The following is a 26510-nucleotide window of genomic DNA, read 5'->3' on the forward strand; positions in this document are numbered from 1 at the left end:
TATCTTGCAATTTAAAACCTGATTCCTAAATCTCTGTCTTACCATTATATAATCTATCTGATACCTTTTAGTATCTCCAGGATTCTTCCATGTATACAACCTTCTTTTATGATTCTTGAACCAAGTATTAGCTATGATTAAGTTATGCTCTGTGCAAAATTCTACCAGACGGCTTCCTCTTTCATTTCTTCCCCCCAATCCATATTCACCTACTATGTTGTCTTCTCTCCCTTTTCCTACACTTGAATTCCAGTCACCCATGACTATTAAATTTTCGTCTCCCTTCACTATCTGAATAATTTCTTTTATCTCATCATACATTTCCTCAATTTTTTCATCACCTGCAGAGCTAGTTGGCATATAAACTTGTACTACTATAGTAGGCGTGTGTTTTGTGTCTATCTTGGCCACAATAATACGTTCACTATGCTGTTTGCAGTAGCTTACCCGCACTCTTATTTTTTTTATTCATTATTAAACCTACTCCTGCATTACCCCTATTTAATTTTGTATTTATAGCCCTGTATTCACCTGACCAAAAGTCTTGTTCCTCCTGCCACCGAACTTCACTAATTGCCACTATATCTAGCTTTAACCTATCCATTTCCCTTTTTAAATTTTCTAACCTACCTGCCCGATTAAGGGATTTGACATTCCACACTCCGATCTGTAGAACGCCAGTTTTCTTTCTCCTGATAACGACGTCCTCTTGAGTAGTCCTCGCCCGGAGATCCGAATGGAGATCTATTTTACCTCCGGAATATTTTACCCCAGAGGACGCCATCATCATTTAACCATACAGTAAAGCTGCATGCCCTCGGGAAAAAAATTACGGCTGTAGTTTCCCCTTGCTTTCAGCCGTTCGCAGTACCAGCACAGCAAGGCCGTTTTGGTTATTGTTACAAGGCCAGATCAGTCAATCATCCAGACTGTTGCCCCTGCAACTACTGAAAAGGCTGCTGCCCCTCTTCAGGAACCACACATTTGTCTGGCCTCTCAACAGATACTCCTCCATTGTGGTTGCACCTACGGTACGGCCATCTGTATCTCTGAGACACGCAAGCCTCCAACGGCAAGGTCCATAGTTCATTGGGGGGGGGGGGGGGGGGGGGGCGGCGGCTAATATAGCTAGGCATTTTACTTACAGACTAACTTCATTTCATCTGGTAAACAGCTTCAGTGTGTAACCTTTATCTGTCACAGTTTGCTTCAGTCTTAATGTAAAATTAGTTTGCTTAAAATTTATCTTCCAATCTTGCCGGTTCTGTCATTTTTATACTGTGGAGGAAGAAGTGATGATGGGGACATTGAACCAACCTGAATTGGCAGAGGCAATGCTTTGTTCATTTTCTTTTGTGAAATGCGCATTAAATAAATAAAGTTCAGCTTTAGATTGAAGTGTAGATAATCAAACAGGCATGTACTAGTCACTTTTTAAATTTTTATCTATATATATTTTTTTAATGTAATATCTAAACATGTTTTTCATTTCCTCAAACAAGAGTCAGTCATGTTATGCCAAGGTATTCTGAACTGATTTTGTGGGATCACAAATAGCTGCCATTTTGGATTAACTAAATCCGGTAACACATGGAATCGCTGCAATATGCTCTCCTTTCTTGCTACTTCTGTTCTTAAGTACATGATTTTTGTAAATATTTATTTATATTGACAGATGGCTACGTCTACATCTGTAACAGAGGGTATGTGCCATTGTTTCTGTTATTAGGGTTCCTTCCTGATCCATTCACGTATGAAGCACAGGAAGAATGATTGTTTGAATGCTTCCACGTGTGCATTAATTATTCTAATTTTATCCTCATGATGCCTATGTGTGATACATAAGGGGTTGTAGTATATCTCTAGAGCACTCATTTAAAGCTGGTTCTTAAAACTTTGTTAACTGACTTCCTCAGGATAGTTTGTCTGTCTTCAAGAGTCTGCCAGTTCAGTTCCTTCAGTATGTATCTGACTCTCATGGATTAAACAAACCTGTCACCATTTGTGCTGGCCTTCCCCATATTCATTCAATATTCCACATTAGTCCTATCTGGTATGGGTCCCACAAACATCAGCAGTATTGTTTTGTTTAGTGAAATATACAATTTTACATTTCTGAACATTTAAAGCAAGTTCACAATCTTTGCACCACTTTGAAGTCTTCAAGATCTGACTGAATATCTATGCAGTGTCTTTGAGATGGTAGTTCATTACAGATAAGTGCATTAGCTGCAAAAAAGCCTGATGTTATTAATATTGTCAGGAAGTTAATTAATGTACCATATGAACAGTATGGGTCTCAACACACTTCCCTGGGGCACTTCCAAAGTTACTTCTACATCTGACGACAACTTTCCATCCAGGATAACATGCTGTGTCGTCCTACCAAAAGTCTTCAGTCCAGTCACAAATTTCACTTGGTAGCCCTTATGGTCATACTTTTGACGATAAGTGTAGGTGTGGTACTGAGTCAAATGCTTTTTGGAAATCTTAGAAATACTGCATTCACCTGCCTGCTCCAATCCGAAGCTTTCAGTGTTGTACGAGAAAAGTGTAAGTTGAGTTTAATATGATCAATGTTTTTGGAGTCCATGCTGGTTGATATGGTGGAGGTCGTTCTGTTCAAGATATTCATTATGATTATGTTTGAGCTGAGAATATGTTATGAGATTTTGGAACAAATCAATGTCAAAGATATTGGACGGTAGTTTTATGGATCACTTCTACTACCCATCTTGTACACAGATGTGATCTGTTCCATTTTCCAAGAACTGGCTGTGTTTTTGTTTGTTTGAGAGTACAGAATAAGTAATGACCAATAATGTAATGGTTTAACAGAACATATTGAAAATTTTTTGGCTTCTGGATGGCACCTGCAGAAAAAGAGATCCAAATTAAATTTAAAAATAAATATCTTTTCATGTTGCCTTACCAACACATTTTAGCCATACTCAAAAATTTGTGGTTTTGATGAGAGTAAATTTTTTCCTCTTTGTTCATTTATTAAGAGAATTGTTTTTTCCTTAAGTTATCTTGGTCTTAATGATGTTATTTTGTTTTCCAGCATACACAATGGCAGAACTGAAGTTCACAGGAAATTGCTTGAAAGGATCAAGACCACTACTCTCATTTGATGAAAATTTCACAAAATATCCACATTATGCACTTCTGAAAGAGCTCTTTGTACAGGTACAATAAAAATTTGTTTAGTGGGCCTCATGAAATTCATTATGACTGGAGAAACATGCTCGATTATAGGAAAAACAGTAAACTTTGTTTTGTTGGCTCTTCAGGTAAAGTTGCTCCCAGCAAGAAACCATCAACAATGTATACACTGCTAATTGCCAGAATTTTTATTGCAGATTACTGAAACAGTTGACCACATCAAATAAAATTTTTAACAAGATATACCGGTATCATGTGAGCACAGTAACATGTAACAGAAAACAGCATTCACACTAGCTTTTGAGCACTAGCTCTTTTTCTAGCAATTATACACATATTCACACACACGGCCGCTCATAAACATCCAAATGTATGTTGTGGCCACGGCAAGACTAATTATTGACACTTGATTACTGAAAGCAGTTGCCTGAGCTGATGAAGGTGTGGGTATGGGGCAGTGAAGGATGAAAGGAAGGGGGTAATGGAAAAGAGATAGGTCCGTAGGACCAAATTGAGGAGCAAATCTCCAGGGTCATGGAACATGTCAGTACATGAAATTACAACATAAAAGTAATAACAGATAAAAATAAAATATTTATGAACCCAAAAAAGTCCAGCCGTAAGTTAAAATAAACACAGTCAACAATACAACAAAAGTATCAGCTAAATTTTTCAATGAACTCCTCAATATAATAGATGGAGTAACCCAAGAGAAAACTCTTCAGTTTTGATTTCAAAGTGTGCAGATTACTGCTAAGAATTTTGAATTCTTATGGTAGCTTATTGAAAACGGATAGAGCACTATAGTGCACACCTTTCTGCACAAGAGTTAAGGAAGTCCAATCCAAATGCAGGTTGGATTTCTGCAGAGTATTAACTGAGTGAAAGTTGCTTATTCTTGGGAATAAGCAGATATTGTTAACAATAAATGACTGTAAAGTGTGTGTGTGTGTGTGTGTGTGTGTGTGTGTGTGTGTGTGTGTGTGTATTAAAACAAAGATTCCAAGACTTACCAAGCAGTAGATAGGCACAATAAATAAAACACACACACACACACACACAGACAGACAGAATTTCGAGCTTTCGCAACCTGCAGCTGCTTCGTCAGGAAAGAGGGAAGGAAAAGGAAAGATGAAAGGATGTGGGTTTTAAGGGAGAGGGTAAGGAGTCATTCCAATCCCGGGAGCGGAAAGACTTACCTTAGGGGGAAAAAGGATAGGTATATACTCGCCCCCCCCCCCCCCCCCCTCCACACACACACACACACAAGCAGACATATTCTGTGTGTGTGTTTGTGTGTTTTATTTATTGTGCCTATCTACCAGCGCTTTCCCGCTTGGTAAGTCTTGGAATCTTTGTTTTTAATATATTTTTTCCCATGTGGAAGTTTCTTTCTAATCCAAGCGGGAAAGCACCGGTAGGCAGGCACAATAACTAAAACACACACACACACACACACACACACAACAAAGATTCCAAGACTTACCAAGCGGGAAAGCGCCGGCAGACAGGCACATGAACAAAACACACAAACACACACACAGAATTACTAGCTTTCGTAACCGATGGTTGCTTCTTCAGGAAGGAGAGGGAAAGACGAAAGGATGTGGGTTTTAAGGGAGAGGGTAAGGAGTCATTCCAATCCCGGGAGCGGAAAGACTTACCTTAGGGAGGAAAAAAGGACAGGTGTACAATCTCATGCACGCACGCACACACATCCACAGACACAAGCAGACATTTGTAAAGGCAAACAGTAATAATAATATCAAGAACTAAACTAACAACCCATAAACGATGTAGGTCACACAGTTACAATTTTGTTAGAATAATATTTATTCAAAAAGCAAACTAATAGCGAAAGTGCTACACTTGAGCACATATCCATTTGACACAGTTCGAGCATTCAAATCTCATCACGGATTAAAAGTTCTATACCAAATCTCGTTAACAATGCGAAAAGATAGTTCACACCAGGCTCGCAGCTGCTCACCACTCAGAGACTAAGTCCTGTGATACCAAACAACACGAAATTTTCTAAGTCTTTTCACTTCCTTGCTGCCTAAAGACCAATTGTCTGCTTTCATGTCTCAATCCGAACTGTACCCTTTGGTGAATGAGATTTTCACTCTGCAGCGGAGTGTGCGCTGATATGAAACTTCCTGGCAGATTAAAACTGTGTGCCCGACCGAGACCCGAACTCGGGACCTTTGCCTTTCGCGGGCAAGTGCTCTACCATCTGAGCCACTGAAGCATGACTCACACCCGGTCCTCACAGCTTTACTTCTGCCTGTATCTCGTCTCTTACCTTCCAAACTTTACAGAAGCTCTTCTGTGAAGTTCCTTAGTTGTCCTAAGCCATCCCTGGACAGAAGAGTGTCTTTTTTGCTGTTGTCATGAAACAAAGTTATGCACTTGTCAAATCTTGAGTCTGTTATCATTTTAAAGTGAATAGTTTTGAATGTGGAGGAAATGAGAAGTGGCTTCAGCACATGTGTTTTTTTTTTTTTTTTTTTTTTTTTTTTTTTTTTTTTAATATATGCAAATTCCATTCCTTTAATAGAACTCAGAACTTTCTGTGGCTTGAATATGAATACCTCACAAAACTTAATTTGATACCACTGTCTCTCTCTGTATTCACTACACCAAACCTTATACAGATCTTAATTCTGTTTAAACATAAATGTAACGATTGTGACTGGACACTTTAGGGATCAGTTAACTTCATTTTTAAACTGTGTGTGGTTTCGATAACTTTTTCTTTGTCTTGGGGTGTTTTCATACCACTTCATGTTTCATACAAGTCACAGAGTCATAACCTAAAACCACACAGTTTAATGGCACACTCTCTTCCACACAGTTGGCTTTTTAAGACTTCCAAAAATCAGTATAACCATTAATGTAGTTTCCCTTCTAAACCCATGTTTCCAGAGTTCACACGTGTTGCAAATAATTGCTCTAATTGTTTTTGTGATTAGATCACACATGTAGGCACCTTTGCTTTTTAATATGTTTTTATTAAGTCACTTTCTTGGCTGTTTGTCTTTTTGGTACAAATTTTACAATTGATTTCAAACTAACTTTTCATTGAACTAGAGACTTGAAACTTTCAACATAGCACAGAACTAGATTACAAAGCAATATTAATTCACTTTCTTGTGTGTTGTATGGCAGAAGGGACTTCGTGTAGCAGCGTCACTGCTCCCTTTAGCTGTCTTTGTTGTAAATTGTTTGCAGGAAGAAAGATTGCTTGTAAGTCTCCGTGTGAGCTCCAGTCTCTCCAGTTTTTACCTCCTCGGTCTTTTTGCGAGATATACTTAGGAGGATATGGGTTGACTCAGGTGAACAGGAAATTAAATATTCCAGAAATTTGCCACATATCTCTGTTGTAATCTCATCAGAATGTTAGAAATCGATTGGAAAATTTCACACACTCAAGACTAAAAAGCAGAAAATAATTATTTTAGTAAAAAACTTTTTAGTACAACACAGGGATAAAATCCCATACAGATTCTTAGTGCCATGCATATAGACCAGAAAATGTATGCTTGTGAATTTTTATTAACTATTACAGTACTTGTAAAATTTAAAACAAAAAATATGGGGTGTATGCGGTAGGTATTCATGCTTGAATAATTTCCTAAGTCACTGACAGTTTTATTGCACTGCAAATGATACGAACTGTTGTTATTTTTCTCAATGACAGCTGCTGCTGTATATACTCCTTACTATTTTCTATTGTGTGCACCCCACATTTTTAATTTTTAATTTTACGTGTATTGTCATAGTTATTAAAAATTCACAAGCAAAAATGTTTACAACTAGGAAGCTGTATGGGACTAAGAGATATTATTTTATGCTTCATACAGTATTATGAAAATGATAGTTGCTACTAGCCATACAGCCGACGAAGGCCTTGTTGCTTGAAAGCTCACTTTGACAGTCTTTCTGTTGTACCTATCTGCAACTCAGCATCTCTGCTACATTGTGAGTAACAACTATCTTTTTCATAATATTGTTGCTTTTCATCCTCAATTTTCCATTGTTTTATTTTATGCTTTGTAGTCAGTTTTAAAAATGTGTTACATTAAAAAGTTTTTTATTTAAATAATTGTTTTCTATTTATGTTAGAACACATTTCCGAAATGATTGTCCTTGGTTTGGTGACATGTAAAGAACTGTAGTCATCTTTGTATTCCCTGACACTTTTCCTGTATTTGTTGTTTTCTATTCTCTTACATTTTTTTCACATTTCAGTTCATAGAAATGTGTTCATTATCTGTGTTATCAAAAAAAAAAAAATGTGAAAGAAATTCATTTTAGCAACAGAAATTGACAGTGGTCTGTGCCATACTATGCAGTAGCCTAGTTTTATAAAAATGGGTGCATAGTTAGTTTGGCTGGAGATGTGACATCCTTGCATAGAGCAAGAGGATTCATTTGCCGCAGTTTAATATGGCTCATTAGTTTGTGTAATCTGAATTTTGTCTCTCTGTCCATTGTGACTGCAAAATTCCTTACTGCACCCTGTCAGTAGTAAGGCCTTGTCTTGCATGAGCGACAGAAGTGAGCGACAGCGAATGACTTCTGGATACGTGACACTCCAGTGACAAGCAGCAGCATTGGGCAAAAAACTTAGGTGTCCTGTGTGCAAGCGACTATGTTGCGCTACCAGGTGGCTGCTTAAGATCACCAGACAAATTCTTCAAATACATGTGAATGAGCAGAGGAGCAGTCGACTATCTCATCAATAAATTAAATACGGTTTTTTACATGATGAAGAACTTTTAACAGCCAATAAATATGGAGGAATGACTACTACATGACTAACTACGCTAAATACAAACATAAGTACACAGATTAAGAGCAATACATAACAGTTAGCTGTGGTGGAGGGGTAGCGTTTACAGTTTGTGATTAGGTGATAGGAGAAGTTCCTGTGTTCGATTTCGGATCATTCTTATATTTTTACTCACTGAGTTACAATTCTGTATACTAAGTTTTATATATACTATTTACATTGCATCACTGAGTATATTTTTAAGGTCTTGCCAAAGAACTTTATCTTCACACCTTTCCCAGTATATCACGCACATTCAGTTCTTAATAAATTACAATGAACCATGAAATTTTACAGATATTTGATGTTGCGAACATAATTCATCTGCAGGCGAAGTGTTTCAATTACTGTAAATAATCTGTAAAAGTAAAGTTTACAAAATTTTTGAAAAGGAAGTCAAACATTTTGTGTAATGATTTGTCAAAAAGTGTGAAATAAAAAAAATAATTAAGGAAATGTTTGGTGCACCTCATTTTCTGCTCATGATCTCGAGCATCATTCAAAGGCATGTAGAACGTTTTTCTGATCTTCTTATTTCTTTTACAAAAATCATTTCATAAAATATTTGACTGATTTCTTTCATTTTTTTTAATTTCAAGTTTTATTCAGAAAGCATGATCTTAACTGATCCTATACGGAAAGTCTGCACAATGTGATTTTACCCCTGCAAATTCTTAAAAATGTTGTGCAGGCATGTACTCAATTTCGTGCAGCACAGCAACTATGACGAATAACGGAAATAAATTCAGAACTTTATCGTTTAAAGATATCAAGCTATAAGATGCGGAAGAATCAAAGTTTGTCACTGAGTTGTTTTCTTAAAATCAGATGGTAAGTAATTCATAGCTGCCGTCGTGTCTGCTCCACTGCTGTGCTGAGAAGACATGTGGCTGTTGCTATCTGTTGCGCGCCTGCAGTGATAAGATACAAACACATTTGAATTCAAACGTTGCCAGTTGCAGCGGGAGACAGGCAGCGACACAGATGTACATAGGACACTTCCATAACTACACCTGCGGTTTTGTTTTGTCACCTGAAGTTGTCGCTCATGTAGATCACGGCCTAAGAGAAACAAGCTGTTGTTCCATCCAACACCAATAACAATACTCTTTGTTCTTCTAATCCCTGTCTGCTGTCAGGTGACAAAAATAACAATTTAAATTTCCAAACACTAAAGTCATTACCATCTTTTTAATTTGCATGTATGAGCTCTGGTTCAGTTCATGTTTTAAGTGTTCTCTTCATCCTCAAATGAAGATGTATAGAAAGAAGAATGTAAGAATGTGTTAAGATATGAAAGGGAGAGAATTGGAGAAAGATGTTGCTGCGCTTAGTATATTGATGCTGTGAATGCAATATGTGACATGGGACTTCCTGCATAATAGTTGCTGTTGTCTATGATTTTATGACAGAGGACATTTTGTGATGTGTGACTGTCCATTGTAACATGGAGTCTTTTGGAGGTAACTGTTCGTGAGCAATTAGTTTTCATTTGTGTAGTATCCACAAAAGGCACGACTTTATTCTGTTAGGAGTTGCTTGATGTTTGATAGGTACTTAAAGTTGGGAGAAGAGGGGGGGGGGGGGGGGGGAGTGCGGAGGCAAGAGCTCTTTTGGGCCATGGACCATTGTACAGAAATGATTAACGAAATTTGTGATGTAGAAGCAAGTGGGTTGTAAGGACGACTCTGGACAAGGGATGCAGTTAACTTGTGTGATTTTAGCATGTCTGCCCATGGGTAGTGAACATGAAATGTGACCCAAGGAATGTGAGGGAATTGTGTTCTTATTTGTCATTCATTCAGCTGCAGACTCCCCCCCCCCCCGATCATCTTCAATGCTAGGGTCACTTTAAAAAAATTGAACAGCCAGGCAGCCACGTATCTGGCATTGTGAAACTGGAATCATCTGAATCATACAAAAAGCATCTTTCTGTTTGACACTATCGAAAATTTGTACATACACAGGATAAAAAGATTTTTCTATTATGTATGTCTAAGGAAAATATTACCTATAATACACAATCTTTTAGATATGATCCCAAATACAGGTATGTCTGTTATGTAATCTACATCTACATCCATACTCCGCAAGCCACCTGACGGTGTGTGGCGGAGGGTACCCTGAGTACCTCTATCGGTTCTCCCTTCTATTCCAGTCTCGTATTGTACGTGGAAAGAAGGATTGTCGGTATGCTTCTGTGTGGGCTCTAATCTCTCTGATTTTATCCTCATGGTCTCTTCGCGAGATATACGTAGGAGGGAGCAATATACTGCTTGACTCTTCGGTGAAGGTATGTTCTCGAAACTATAACAAAAGCCCGTACCGAGCTACTGAGCGTCTCTCCTGCAGAATCTTCCACTGGAGTTTATCTATCATCTCCGTAACGCTTTCGCAATTACTAAATGATCCTGTAACGAAGCGCGCTGCTCTCCGTTGGATCTTCTCTATCTCTTCTATCAAACCTACCTGGTGCGGATCCCACACTGCTGAGCAGTATTCAAGCATTGGGCGAACAAGCGTACTGTAACCTACTTCCTTTGTTGTCGGATTGCATTTCCTTAGGATTCTTCCAATGAATCTCAGTCTGGCATCTGCTTTACCGACGATCAACTTTATATGATCATTCCATTTTAAATCACTCCTAATGAGTACTCCCAGATAATTTATGGAATTAACTGCTTCCAGTTGCTGACGTGCTATTTTGTAGCTAAATGATAAGGGACCTATCTTTCTATGTATTCGCATCACATTACACTTGTCTACATTGAGATTCAATTGCCATTCCGTGCACCATGCGTCAATTCGCTGCAGATCCTCCTGCATTTCAGTACAATTTTCCATTGTTGCAACCTCTTGATACACCACAGCATCATCTGCAAAAAGCCTCAGTGAACTTCCGATGTCATCCACCAGGTCATTTATGTATATTGTGAATAGCAACGGTCCTATGACACTCCCCTGCGGCACACCTGAAATCACTCTTACTTCGGAAGACTTCTCTCCATTGAGAATGACATGCTGCGTTCTGTTATCTAGGAACTCCTCAATCCAATCACACAATTTATCTGATAGTCCGTATGCTCTTACTTTGTTCATTAAACGACTGTGGGGAACTGTGTCAAACGCCTTGCGGAAGTCAAGAAACACGGCATCTACCTGTGAACCTGTGTCTAAGGCCCTCTGAGTCTCGTGGACGAATAGCGCGAGCTGGGTTTCACACGACCGTCTTTTTCGAAACCCATGCTGATTCCTACAGAGTAGATTTCTAGTCTCCAGAAAAGACATTTTACTCGAACATAATACGTGTTCCAAAATTCTACAACTGATCGACGTTAGAGATATAGGTCTATAGTTCTGCACATCAGTTCGACGTCCCTTCTTGAAAACGGGGATGACCTGTGCCCTTTTCCAATCCTTTGAAATGCTATGCTCTTCTAGAGACCTACGGTACACCGCTGCAAGAAGGGGGGCAAGTTCCTTTGCGTACTCTGTGTAAAATCGAACTGGTATTCCATCAGGACCAGCGGCCTTTCCTCTTTTGAGCGATTTTAATTGTTTCTCTATCCCTCTGTCGTCTACTTCGATATCTACCATTTTGTCAACTGTGCGACAATCTAGAGAAGGAAGCACAGTGCAGTCTTCCTCTGTGAAACAGCTTTGGAAGAACACATTTAGTAATTCGGCCTTTAGTCTGTCATCCTCTGTTTCAGTACCATTTTGGTCACAGTGTCTGGACATTTTGTTTTGATCCACCTACCGCTTTGACATAGGACCAAAATTTCTTAGGATTTTCTGCCAAGTCAGTACATAGAACTTTACTTTTGAATTCATTGAAAGCCTCTCGCATAGCCCTCCTCACACCGCATTTCGCTTCGCGTAATTTTTGTTTATCTGCAAGGCTTTGGCTATGTTTATGTTTGCTGTGAAGTTCCCTTTGCTTCCGCAGCAGTTTTCTAACTCGGTTGTTGTACCACGGTGGCTCTTTCCCATCTCTTACGATCTTGCTTGGCACATACTCATCTAATGCATATTGTACCATGGTTTTGAACTTTGTCCACTGATCCTCAACACTATCTGCACTTGAGACAAAACTTTTGTGTTGAGCCGTCAGGTACTCTGTAATCTGCTTTTTGTCACTTTTGCTACTAAGCGATGTGGACCACAGTTTTTGCATCATTCCATTGAAATATTTTGTAGTTGTTGTATGGTCTTCAATACCATCTGTTAGGAGCAGAGCATGTCATGTAGTGTGTACATGGTACTGAATTAAATTACTGCATTTAACTTCATGATATTGTATTGGCTGAGTTTACAGTATTAAGACTTGTATGTATTGATTTTTAGGTATTTGGAACTCCAAACAAGCATCCAAGAAGTCAGCCATTCATTGACCATGTCTTCACGTTCTCTGTTCTTGACAATCGAATATGGTTTAGAAATTTTCAGATTCTCTCTGAAGATGGTGCTCTTACTGAAATAGGTATGTACAAGTTGCTTAAAATGTAACAAGTGTTTGTTTGATATTTGAATTAATTCTGTAAAACAAGATACGAAGTATTATTCCAGACTGAGAATATTATGAGCAGTAGCACATTGTAGACTGAGAAACGAGTATATTCTGGTAGCCATACAAGCTTTTAATAGCTAATGAGATAGCCTTTCCACTGAGCACTTAACTTTACTAAATGTTATGGCATTATGTGACATCAGATGTGTTAATTCCAGAATTGCTGTAATAGTAGTGACATAACAGTGCTAAAGAATTGAAAACTGTTACAGCATATTATAGAAGAAATGTTGTTTGTTTCAATATTTAAAAATAAATTCCTCAGTATAACCTGAGTACAATGAAGGTGGGATGTACACATGTTTTGCTTGTTATAAATTTCATTACACTAATTTATGCGTATGTTAAATCTGGATGAAGGTAAGGTGTGTGGCAATTGAGAGAGTGTAAGGTGCAGGACAAGAAGATGGTGGGAAGATAATGGAAGATGTGACAGAGAGGAAGACAGTTGCTTTTCAGTGACAATAACACAGTAGGAGTTGAAGGAAAAAAGTGAAATTTCCTAAAGTGACAGTGATTGTATTTGGGAGGGGAGGTAAATACAGCATTTTAGCAGGGAAGGAAGAGTGTGGAAAATGGCAGAAGAAGAAAAGTGAGGCTAGGGAAGAGGAGGGGGGTGAGGTTTCACAAGAATAGATCATATGGTGGAAGTACAGTTCCCACCATATATGGTGAAGAAGATATTCTTTCTCTGAAGGGAAAGAGTAAAGCAAAGCAGTTTAAAACTGAGCTTGAGCTAAAAAATAAGACTTTTGAAAGGACTGAGGTGTGTGTGTGTGTGTGTGTGTGTGTGTGTGTGTGTGTGTGTGTGTGTGTGTGTGTGTGTGTGTGATACTTCTGGGTAAGGTTTTTGGGGAACAGTGTTCGGTGATGAATGAGATGTGGGTGCTGTAGAAGATCAGCAAGGAAGGTTCTGGGGGTAAAAGGGCTAGAGAGGATGTGGTGATAGGTTCTTTGTTGCATAGATAGAGGTAGTCCCAAGCACAAAAAAAGTGCAAGTGGCTGAGGTACCATCTTCAGATTATGTTCAAGATGGTAATTCACCTATTGGAGGACAACAGTCTCTATTTCAGAACTGGGTGGTAGGAAATATACTCCTTCCACCTTTCTGCTTTCCCTTCTTTGCTTAGAACTGGGTTTCCATCTGAGCCTTGATGATACGTGCTTCTACATCCTTACATTTGTCATATAGCCAACCCTGCTTAGCCACTTTGCACTTCCTGTTGATCTCATTTTTGAGACATTTGTATTCCTTTTCACCTGCTTCATTTACTGCATTTTTCTATTTTCTCCTTTCATCAATTAAATTCAATATCTTTTCTGTTACCCAAAGATTTCTACTAGCCCTCATCTTTCTACCTACTTGATCCTCTGCTGCTTTCACTATTTCATCTCTCAAAGCTACCTATTCTTCTTCTACTGTATTTCTTTCCCCCATTCTTGTCAATCGTTCCCTAATGCTCTCCCTGAAACTCTCTACAACCTCTGGTTCTTTCAATTTATCCAGGTCCCATCTCCTTATTTTCCCACCTTTTTGCAGTTTTTTCAGTTTTAATCTACAGGTCATAACCAATAGATTGTGGTCAGAGTCCACATCTGCCCCTGAAAATGTCTTACAATTTAAAACCTGATTCCTAAATCTGTCTTACCATTATATAATCTGACACCTTCCAGTATCTCCAGGCTTCTTCCATCTATACAACCTTATTTTATGATTCTTAAACCAAGTGTTAGCTATGATTAAGTTGTGCTCTGTGCAAAATTCTACCAGGTGGCTTTGTCTTTCATTCCTTAACCCTATTCACCTACTACGTTTCCTTCTCTTCCTTTTCCTACTATTGAATTCCAGTCACCCATGATTATTAAATTTTCGTCTCCCTTAACTAAATGAATAACTTCTTTTATCTCATCATACATTTCATCAATCTCTTCATCTGCGGAGCTAATTGGCATATAAACTTGTACTACTGTGGTAGGCATGGGCTTCGTATCTATCTTGGCCACAGTAATGTGTTCACAATGCTGTTTGTAGTAGCTTACCCACATTCCTACTTTTTTATTCATTATTGATCCTATTCCTGCATTACCCCTATTTGATTTTGTATTTATAACCCTGTATTCACCTGACCATAAGTGTTGTTCCTCCTGCCTCCGAACTTCACTAATTCCCACTATATCTAACTTTAAGCTATCCATTTCCCTTTTTAAATTTTCTAATCTACCTGCCCGATTAAGGGATCTGACATTCCACGCTCCGATCCGTAGAACGCCAGTTTTCTTTCTCTTGATAATGACGTCCTCCTGAGTAGTCCCCGCCCGGAGATTTACCTCCAGAATATTTCACCCAAGAGGACGCCATCATCATTTAACCATACAATAAAGCTGCATGCCCTTGGGAAAAATTACAGCTGTAGTTTCCCCTTGCATTCAGTCGTTCGCAGTACCAGCACAGCAAGGCCATTTTGTTTAGTGTTACAAGGCTAGATTATTCAATCATTGAGACTGTTGCCCCTGCAACTGCTGAAAAGGCTGTTGCCCCTCTTCAGGAACCACATGTTTGTCTGGCCTCTCAACAGATTCCCCTCCGTTGCGGTTGCACCTATGGTGCGGCTATATGTATTGCTGAGGTACAAGCGCCCCCACCAACGCCAAAGGTCCATGGTTCATGGGGGGGGGGGGGGGGGCAGTCAAAGATATCAGTGCTAATATTAAGTCCATTGGGAATAATATCAAGTGTCAGGAAAGATTTCAAGAGAAGTGTATAGGACTGGCTAAGAGGAGGATGAATTTTCGAACTGACGTAGGTACAAAGTGCTGAAATTATTTGACTGTTGTAAGCCCAAAGAGAGAACAAAAATGAAAAGCAAGAATGAACATTATTTGACAGAAGTGATTGTAGCAGTGATAGGAAGAGATGGGCCTTAAATGAGTTGTCTGCTGCACTCTTAAAAGTTCAAAGGAAGGAATTAAAGATCTGTGTGATGATGGATTCTTGAACAGCTGCAAGAAGCTGAGGTTGACACAGTCATTTTTAGTGCCTACCATCAGTTGAAAGTGAAAAGGAAATAAGTAGGAAGAAATGGTGCATAAGAAACAGATTTAAGTGTTGAAATAAGTTTTGTGATTAGGAGAGTGGATGGTGCAGTATGGTAACTTCAGGTGTAATAGGCCAGTACAACAGCTGTCATTCAAACTGGAAGGACCTAGGTGACTGGTGTGCATGTGGGAAGCAGATTTGATGGAAAGGGGGGGGGGGGGGGGAGGTAGAGAAATAAGAAGTAACGAAGAACAGATGATTGAATTCTAGATAAGGAAAGAAAGACACCTATAAAGTTGTGATAAAATTAGATGCAGGGATGAGAGGGAACAAACTGGAATATATATTACAATAATGGTGATTCTAGGAATAAACAAAACTCAGGAAAGGCAGCCACACAACTTTTGAGCTAGCATTATTTTTCTAGTTTTAAAGACAAACTTGCATCATTGTTTTTATTCATGACTGTATCGGAACTTGGGAAAGTAGAACATGTCTGTCGTACTACAGTGTCACTTTGTAAACTGAAGCAGAAAATAAGTACTGTCAAATGGGGTGATTTTGGACACGGGGGTGAATTCGGACAGTATGGCTTATTTGCTCTTTGCCACTGCATAGAAACAAAGAGTTGCTTATTTTAACGTCCGTGCGCCAATTATTTTAATCGCAAGATTGCATTTATTACTCCCCACAACTTTTATTTTGCGTCAATTGTTTCCCTAGGTGAATAATTGAACAGTCTCGATGTTAAAAATACATGCTTTATCATAAAATGGAAACTTTCTATTATTGTGCCGAGCAGGAAGTTATTGTAACCGTAATTGTCGATGCGCTCAGTAGCTAAGAGCATTGAGACAATTTCTGTAAAAGTTTGTTGAGTTTCTTGCGCAAGGTTATAAAATGACGATGGTTTTTGTAAAACTGTGTACTGTGTGGGGTGATTTCGGACAATGCCAAGAATGTATGAGAGCAGGAGAGGTGCTAAAGTACGGAGTAATTATGACCCATAACTTTGAGATAAAGCTGTTTGTGATATTCAGAGCGGTAGATTATCGTACAGAAAAGCGTGAGATTTGTATGGTATACCTAAATCAACCCTACAAAATAAAGTGCAAAAAGCACATCCGGAAAAAAGAAAAAAAAGGGAGGACAGCCAGTGCTAAATGAAGGGCTGCACATGGGGAATTTCCTTCCCTAAATTAGATATTAGATATTTAGTTAAAGGCTATCTTGATAAATCTGGCTGAAAAGAGAAGACATTTTGTAATAATTTTCTAGGAGAAGAATGGGTGCATTTATTCTTCAAACGACAGTCAGAAGATTGTTCTGTTCGCTTAAGCGAAAATATTAAATGAGCTTGTGCAGAACTTATCTGTAATATATAAAATTCATTATATCATTCCATATCACTTATTCATAACAAAGGGCTACCTTAAAATGTGTAAAATGTCATCAAAATCAAATAAAAAGCATGTTGAATTTTAAAAAAAGGCAGTAACTGTCTGAATTCGCCCTCTATATACTGTACCTTTGGACAAAGATTTAAAAAAACACGTGTGTCCGAAATCACCCCAATCCATGGGGTGACTTCGGACACTTTATTTAACTGCCTCAGATAAGTATACCTACACATACACTTTCTGGTTCTGGGATATTTTATTTGTTACACATATACCCTACCACTTCCATAACAATCAAAATAATGACAAAACCATCCGAAATCATCCTGTTTGACGGTACCAAGATGTGAAGAGGGTAACTAGAGACGGAAATTGATAGTCTGGTGATAATTTTTGTCATCATAGCCTAGAATAAAAGAAACAAAACCACTGTTTTGTTCCCAGTTGTATTATATGAGCATTTTTGTATTATTTGAGCTTTGTCACAAATGATATCTCGTAGGTTGCATTGTGTCCTGACTTTAGCATTCTTGTTCCCCTCCCATTAGTAATTCATCAGCATTTATGAAAGAGAGAGAGAGAGAGAGAGAGAGAGAGAGAGAGAGAGAGATGAATAATCATGTAATGCCATAGATCTCTTTCTTTCTTTCCCCTGTTTAGATAGGGCAAATATACTTTTATTGGAATCACACCAGGCTTTTGCCTTGTATCACTTAATTTTATATTGGCTTCTAAATTCACTTGTGTGCTGGTTTTGAGTACATGGTGTTCAGTAGTTATTTTAACTGAATCTTATTTCTTTACAGTAAGAGGGGAATTTTTCACAATTACACACATACAGGGATCTATCTATTATTTTAGGTAATGATTAGATGAATTTAAGTTCTGTGTGGTGCGCTTAGATGTTTTGGTCATTGTTTGCAGCTATTTTCATATGATAAATGTTTTCATGTTAACTTTTTTCATGTTTACAAAATAAGTTTATGTTAAGAAAGTATCTCAAAAGTTTGTTGTGGCCTGCAAATGAGTGTAAGTGTGCAGACGTTTGCAGATAACAATATGAAGATGTTTTGTGGTTTCTGCATTGTCATGTTATCCCTCTTTTTTTTAATATTTAACATTTAGTATGAAGTTTTGAAGAGGGAACACTCATGATCAGATATCTTGATAGAAAAATTTGTATTCTTTCAGTAGAAAGTACATATAAATCTATTTGCTTATGTAATTCTTAATTTTCTTGTTTTGATTGTTGTTAAAACAGAAGTAGGGAATTTTATAGGTCTTATACCTTTTTTTTAGGGCCACGATTTGTGTTGAATCCTGTCAAGATATTTGGTTCAAGTTTTGGTGGGCAGACACTATGGGAAAATGCCTCGTATATTTCTCCTGCTAAGGTACGTTTTCTATACTTTGACTTCTGTTGGTGCTGGCATTCTATTGAGTGTTTTTTTTGACAGTATCAGTGATTCCTTTGTTCTGCAAATGGTGCTTTCAACTACATTAAAATGTATTTTTCTCTGATTACATTGTAACTCACTGTACAGTGTGCCTGAGAAATCCCTAAATGTATAGTCAAAACACTATATTGTATATTAGAGTACTTACACGCACTGAAGAGCCAAAGAAACTGCTACATCAGCCTAATACCATTTAGGGCCCCCACAAGCACCCAGAAGCGAAGCGCTGCAACACAACATGCATGAACTCTACTAACATCTGAAGTAGTGCTGGAGAGAATTGACTTCATGAATCCTGCAGGGCTGTCTATAAATCTATAAGAGTACCAGGGGGTGGAGATCTCTCCGGAACAGCGTATTACAAGGGATCTCAGACATACTCAATAATGTTCTTGTCTGGAGAGTTTGGAGGCCAGCAGAAGTGTTTAAACTCAGAAGATTGTTCCTGGAGCCACTCTGTTGCGATACTTGATGTGTGGGTGTCACATTGTACTGCTGAAATAGCCCAAGTCCGTAGGACACAAGGGACATGAATGGATTCAGGTGATGAGACAGGATGCTTATATACGTGTCATCTGTCAGAGTCGTATCTAGACATATTGTGGGTCCCATATCACTTCAGCTGCACACATCCCACACCATTACAGAGCCTCCACCAACTTGAACAGTTCCTTGCTGACACACAGGGTTCATGATTCATGAGGTTGTCTCCATACCCTTAAAAGTCCATCTGTTAGATACAATTTGAAACAAGACTCACCTGACCAGGTGACATGTTTCCAGTCATCAACAGTCCATTGTCAGTGTTGATGAGCCCAGGTGAGGCATAAAGCTTTGTGTCGTGGAGTCATCAAGGGTACACGAGTGGACCTTTGGCTACTCGCCCATGCACCGATTTAACACCACATTCATACTCACTCACATCTTGATAACTTGCCATTGTAGCAGCAGTAACTGATGTAACAACTGCACCAGACACTTGTAGTCTTATATGGACATTGCTGGCCACAGTTCCGTATTCTGCCTGTTTCCACATCTCTGTATTTGAATATGTATGCCTATACCAGTTTCTTTGGCACATCATTGTCTATTGGCAGTACTACACATTTCACCCCAGAAAGTCACTTTTATGACAAAATATGAATACCTGCTAAGTTAGTAATCACTTTTCAAAAATAATCATGAAATTTTTAAATATTGAGACAGGGTTAATGAAACTGGCACACCAACAGTAAAATATTTAGCCAGCATGGTACAGCTAGGCAAAAGTTGTGTATAATCTGTCACATGGAACTCATAACAAATTGGTTTCCTCAGGTTCATCTGCTGAAGATATGCAGATGGAAATGTGTGAAAATCATAAGAACAATTTTATGTTCTCTTGGAGCTTCTCCTCTTAAAATTCATGAGTCGGTAAATGCGATATAAACACAATTTCAAAGGCACAAACTTTAAAAAGCAAACAAATAGTAACTGCTAGTGGTTTGAATTGTGATGAGTTATATCAGCAAGCAGCTTCAGGTAAACAAAAGTGCATGAATTACCTGATGGTATTCAGCTATTGCAAGTGTAAAAGAACAACTTCACATTTCTACTCGTGTTTCAAAAATTCAGATTCTCACATGGGTGCTAAGGACTTGGTCCGTTAACACTTTGGAGACCAGCCCCTTAGGAAAACCTCAGGCCTAGGAAACTATACCTTTATTTAAAATGTTACTGGCAGATATGTAATTGATATATCTTCAAACAATCAAGCTTCAAGATCTGTTTTTTCATATTTACTTTGGTTCTTTGATAAATTGCAAATTTTAAAATAATATAATTATCCTTTAAGAAAAAGGTGGGTTGTTGAGAAATGTTTTCCTCTTGAGCTTCCAAAAATTTTTGCTCGCTGAACAAACAGCACAATTGCAGCACAGTGCGAAACCTAATGAGTACACACATGGCATTACATTAGTGCGGTCATATTTGTGAGAGCAGCTATTACATTCACTGATGTTTCTTTTGAGATAATTCTAGAAATTGACAGCAAAAGGTAGCAGCAGTCAAGGGACAGGTAGTGAGAAGTATGTACATTGTTCTAGTATGCAGTGCATCCAGTTTTCAATGGTAGGTGACTCGTCAATGAAATTGAGGGGGATGAGGGGGGAAAGGCATTCATAGAAATTTAATATTCTGTAAAGAAAGTTATGTTATTCCAAGTAGTGGTCAGTGCATGGTTTGTGTGTCACTTTTGTGATAGGTTGTTTATTTTTGCAGCAAATTTTCAGTCTACTTCAGCCCCCACGTGTCTCAAAAACTATAAATCCAAAAGTTATAAAACTTGTAGCAATTATAAACAAGCTTTGTAATCAAATTAAGTGGAGAGATTGAGATTCTCAAACCTGAAAAAAATTTGTCATGACAAAATTTGATGCTTTTGAGTGTTACCAAAAATAGTGAACCAGATGCCATCAAACTTAAAATGAAGAACTTCAAATTTGGGCAAAATTTTTGAAATATCACCACGCAAGTTTTGCCATTCTTCATTTAAGAGACTGCTACTCATAAAGCTAAGGAGATTGGCTAAAATTTTGCAGCTTCTCCTGTAATCATTTAGGCAGCTTGCACACACAATCTGAGATGGTTCAGTGGTGAACAACTCTAAAATTGGACTACATCACCTGAAGTGACCCAGTACAAAGCTTCTGAGTATGGATATCCAAGTAAAACTTATAATCAGGATTACAAATGAAGTCCTTCCCTTCATCATAATGTTTTAGTTAAGTACCTATTTCTTTAATGAAGTATGTGTTCTTAAAACCCAGAGAATCTTGTTATATTTTATTGTTAGTGTTTTGAAGTCCACTGGCTGTAGTAAATGCAATAATAAACACAGCAGGCAACACTGCAGTGATATAATATGAAGGTTTCCACAGCCAATGTCAGTCTCATTAAAATTCTTCTGCAGATACTGTTGTGGGTCGTCATATAAAATACTTAGAGCCCATCTTAGATTAGCACAGAAAATATGCTCAGAAATCACCATGAATTAAGATCATATTTGACTGACATAATTTTGTGAATCAAGCTAAGTTCACAATCTAGTAACATTGCAAAACAACAGATTTTGTTTTGCACAAATAGAAGTTGAAAATAAGTAAATCATAAATATGATGTTACCACAGAAAATGGCAAATGACTATGTCACTCTCGCACTGATAAAGTTTGAAATAATGTTTTGACCTGTAGGATTGGTTATTAGCAATATGTCTTCTGCTTGTTTTGATACATCTGTAAAACACAAAACATTCAAATATTCTCTAGGTTTGGATAGAATTACTACACAGTTCATTGAGTTTCTGACTACCAAACGTGCTTAAACTGTTATGAAAATTGCACACACATTGACCAGACATAGTGAGCTCATGTAAATAACTTACAGAAGCAATATTTATCAGCCAGCTCATAAGCACTGGTTGCAAATGGGACTATGCTTGTAAAGGTCTGCAGTTCGATCCCGGGTTAGTTCTTAGTTTTTCTTTATTTATTAATTAATTTATTTATTTCAAGTACCACTTCTACATCTCTGGTCATGTTTGTTAATGTAAAAATTGTGAGTTGTATTGTGATTTGGAGTCCATGTTGTACTAAAGGTACCCCCCTCCCATATATCTTTGAATAGGACTATGCTCGGTAAATCATTCTGGTGGTGAAACCAAACTTCATGTTGATGACAGCTGTACCAAATTGTGCAGTGCAAGTATACAGGGTATTTCTGTAAGAGCGTATAAAACTTTAATAGGGCATAGAGGATGCTCCACTGAATAATTGAGGTAAGGAACCTAGGGTCGCAGAAACCAGCTTAAGGAGATAATAGGAATAAAATCACATTACTGTGTACTTTTTTATGTACATTTGTTAACTGCAAATACCATCGTTAACACAATGAACACCCCATTTGTACTGTATTGTGCAAAATGTGCTGAACCTGTTTTGTCAGTGCAAGCATGACATTGACGAACAAGAGTCTAAATCACCCTGACAGATATCCCTGGTATGTTTCGAATCACATCACAGGCAGCTACAATTCTGTCTCTCCATACCCACTGGGCTCTCATACACAAGTGACTTTATATATCCCCAAACGAAGTAATCAAGTGTATTCAGGTCAGGTGACCTTGCAGGCTATGGAATAGGACCTCTCCTTGCAAACCAGTGACCAGGAAAGACTGTATCAGTACTTCTCCATTATTGTGCTGTACTTCTCTGAATAGCACTGAGTAATGAATGGGTCTGTTGTTGATTCATAGCACATTCTGTCATGAGACAAAGTAAATACGATACAGCAGAGCCACCTTATGGACAAGTAAAGTAAACAAAGCCTGCATTATGACTTCCTAGTATTTAGACTCATCCTCCTTGCTTCCTTTCTGGAAATAAAGAATGTACATGTAAATAAACAGCACAGTAAGAGTATGTGTAAACTTGTATATGTATGAGCTGTAAATAAGCTGCAAAACAGTAATGCTAGACAAAGCGGTAGACAAGTTTACTTCCATGTCTCCTTAAGCTGGCTTTGCCAACGTCAGGTTCTGTACCTCAAATTGTTCAGTGGCACACTCTCTATATCCTGTTACATTTTTTTATGCTCTTACGGAAACACCATGTATGCTTTTGCTGCTCTCTGTGCTGATAATTTGTTTTTTGTGAAATAACAGTGGCTTTAAAACATGAGAAGTAATGTAACTTTCATCACACAGAAAGCCACCTAAATCTGTTGTCAACCTGTTTATGTTTATTCATGCCGCCTTCAGCAAACAGCTGAAATCCATAAGCAAAGCAGCTGTCATCTATAGTCAAAATCAGCTGCACCATCCAACTACTAATGACAGGATGCAATGTATAATGTATGATACTTATTATGAAGATAATTATGACACCATTATATTTTATGACCACACTGCTTGACTGTGCCACATGCTGTTTCCCTAGGCTGCTGTGGTGAGCAGCATTCAATGTTCGAGAGCATTAGACGCCAATTCTCAATCATTTCTTTTCGTGTACTTTACAGAAATCTGACAATTTCAATGTTTTTTGGTTGTGAGAAGTTTCTTGAAGTTCAAGAAGTTTTTTCTGCTCGTTTTCCTCTGCCTGTACAACACACAAACTGCAGTAATAAATACCGTGTATCTATGATGTATGATTCACATCTGAGGTTGAAGCACGATAATCATGTTGTGGCTGATACAGCGATGTTGCCAAGTTTGTATTGTGGTAATTTAGATCAACATTGAACTTTGTTCCATTAACCCAAGTTGACAAAATAGCGAGTTTGGAACTGGGTTTATTTTCTGAACTAGGGCCAAAGTTGATCTGCAGTCAGTGACATTTATGCAGTTGGCTCTTAACAAGCTAACATAGCTGACCTTTTGGCCATGTTGCACTGGCTTTTGTCAGGGTCTGGACTAATCAACAATATATAAACATTCACTTACCAGCTAACTAGTCTGTGCCATAAGGAAGGACTGAAACATCAGTTGCTTTAGTATTTTAGCTTATTAAGAATTTTATAAGATGATGCACAGTATGCCCAGAAGGATTTTAATCAGACCACTACACTAAGGGACTTGCGAGCAAACATTGATTAATTTCAGGTAGAATTCCACATACTTTAGATTGCTCAGCATTTTTAAATTACAGTGAAGCTTATTTTTATTTGATTATTACTGGCTTCTGTACTTAACATTATTTTCCACCCTTAATACCACCCAAGCTTTGAAATCACATAGTGTGTTTGCATAACACCACCATCATTCCTGCCCTTAAAAACCTTGTTTAAATGTTTATTGGATGTTGATGTAAACATGTGTATTAAAACACTTCTCTGTTTACAGTACCGTCAGCAGATAGCCAAAGCTGCATCAGGGAAGTACATAAATCGAATTGAGCAGAAAGTGGCTTATGAAAAATCAAAGCCTAAAGAATCATACAAGTTAGACGAGACAGATGATATATTCCATGGCGATCCCATAGAAAAAGCAGCCGAAATAGCGAGCAAAGAAGGAAAAGCATTGAAACTGAAAGCAAAAGTAAGGAGTCATAAACTTGATAAGAAAAAGAGGTTACTTAAAAAGAATCTGAAGAAAAAGAAGAAGAAGAAGAACAGACCAGCTGAAAATGTACAATAATAATTTAAAATTTGTTCGTGTGACACCTGAAATGATCTTATTGCAGACATTATGAGTTTTATGGATGCGCTATGTATATATAAGTAAAACTGTTGGAAGAAATAAGATATTTCAGTGTTTGTAATATTTTTTTCTCACACCTTATGTGTGTAATATTTTTGTGAAATATCCAGAAGATGCTGTGGAAAATAAATTTGCTTAGTCACAGAATTTTCCGGTTTGCTAATATCATGAAACTAAATACCTTCATCACGTAAGTTGAAATGATAAAATAACTTGTAAACTGGTCCACTTTCATTAAGCGTAAAAAAAATTCTACAGAGTGTTTGTATTAATTTCATAGATAAGAAAATTTAATATCCGGATTCATTTTTCTCTGTGACAAATTTCTAAATAAACTTCTTAACAAAAGTAGGACACAGTTTACATGTCAAATGCCTTTCATATTAGGCAGTGACATGAAGGGATATTTGAGAAATCATTTCTCTTATACATATTAAGGTGTTGGAATACTGGCATGAACCATGCCGTAGTCTCTCTAACAGCATCTTCCTGTGAAGACCAACATACCCATTCAGCTAAGAACATCCACAAAAAGTAAGAGAAGTGGGAATATCACTTTGCAGGGAAGTGACAGAAAACCTGAAACCACAGCAAGTGGGAGTGCAATTACTTCGTAAGAATTACAGCAGAAGACCACAGGAGGAATTGGAGAATCACGGTGTCACCAAAATTTTAAATGTAGTGAAGGAAGTCAGAAAATGAATGTCTTTGACTAAAACTATTACACACACCTGTAAAAGACAAGGAGATTGTGGGAACTGTCTTATTACCACCCAAGCACAGTGCATAACATTCATCCCTGAAAGTCTGGATTAACAGACTTGGAAAACGAGCAAGAGTACTATCTGCCTTTTTAAGGGGAAAGAATTCAGAAGTTGGAGGGAACAAAATTTTGTCTTTATGTAGAAGTGAAGAATTTTTAAGCCACAACAGCTTTAAACATATGCAACATTCTTTACATTATTCCTGGTAAAGTCAGACAAAATTATAGCTTTATAGATTGTGTTCTCGCATTTGCCTGTCTACTGTTTCAGCTAATAATCTGTGCACTTCCCTCAATAAATTTCATAGGTAATCTTATTGTTCCTAAAGCAATAAGTAGAGATTGATGTGTCTATAAATGCCTTTTTTTCACAGCTGTTTTCATGTGTCTTTGTGTCAATCTAGAAATAATTTTAAAACACATTTATCCTGTGCAAACAGTTGGAGTTATTTATCTCAAGTGTGTGTGGAAGCTTTGCATTTCACTGTTTTATCTTATTAAGTTTAAAAACTCTCAAGTTCCTGATGTCAAGTCCGGCCTAATCCAAGCAGTTCTTGGCACACAACAAGATGTTAGTTTCCCCAATGCCGTTACTTTCACAGAAAAAATTATAAACCCACAAGCTATGAGTATAAAAATTTACTGCAGTCATTTCAAAACCAAATCTAAATTTACTCAGTACTTAGTTGCAGTTCTCACTCACACTCTATTGCACTGTCCCTCTTCCACAAAGGCATTGTTATTCATGAGAAAGTTCATTACAGTATGGTGCCAAGCATATTTTATGTTGCACGTGGAAGAACAAGCTAAAAGTCTCACTGCTAACGGCAGTAGTCAAAAGTAACTGGTCTGTTAATCAACAATTCTACTAACAGCTAACTTTATATACATGGTGGTCTACGCACATTACTGTTTTAAGACATACCATTGTACTTTACAGAGCTCTAGGGTCAGAGCCCCCCCCCCCCCCCCCCCTCCCTCCCACCGAGAAACATAACATAACCAAGTTGTCTTACCTTCTAGAACATAGGGTCATTCAACTATTGAT

General features: G+C 37.8%; 1 protein-coding gene across 1 annotated transcript in view; it reads left to right on the forward strand.

Annotated features, from left to right (window-relative positions):
- LOC126334688 (ribosome biogenesis protein BRX1 homolog) overlaps positions 1 to 24846 on the forward strand; it is a 51617-nt gene extending 26771 nt beyond the window's left edge. Inside the window, exons 4-7 of the mRNA XM_049997171.1 lie at positions 3065 to 3189; positions 12350 to 12485; positions 18309 to 18403; positions 24343 to 24846. Coding sequence (XP_049853128.1) covers positions 3065 to 3189; positions 12350 to 12485; positions 18309 to 18403; positions 24343 to 24636 — 650 coding nt within the window. The 3' untranslated portion in view covers positions 24637 to 24846. The remainder of the gene's footprint in view (positions 1 to 3064; positions 3190 to 12349; positions 12486 to 18308; positions 18404 to 24342) is intronic.
- The last annotated feature ends 1664 nt before the right edge of the window (positions 24847 to 26510 follow it).

Source organism: Schistocerca gregaria, chromosome 2, assembly GCF_023897955.1.
Source record: "Schistocerca gregaria isolate iqSchGreg1 chromosome 2, iqSchGreg1.2, whole genome shotgun sequence".
Lineage (NCBI taxonomy): Eukaryota > Metazoa > Arthropoda > Insecta > Orthoptera > Acrididae > Schistocerca > Schistocerca gregaria.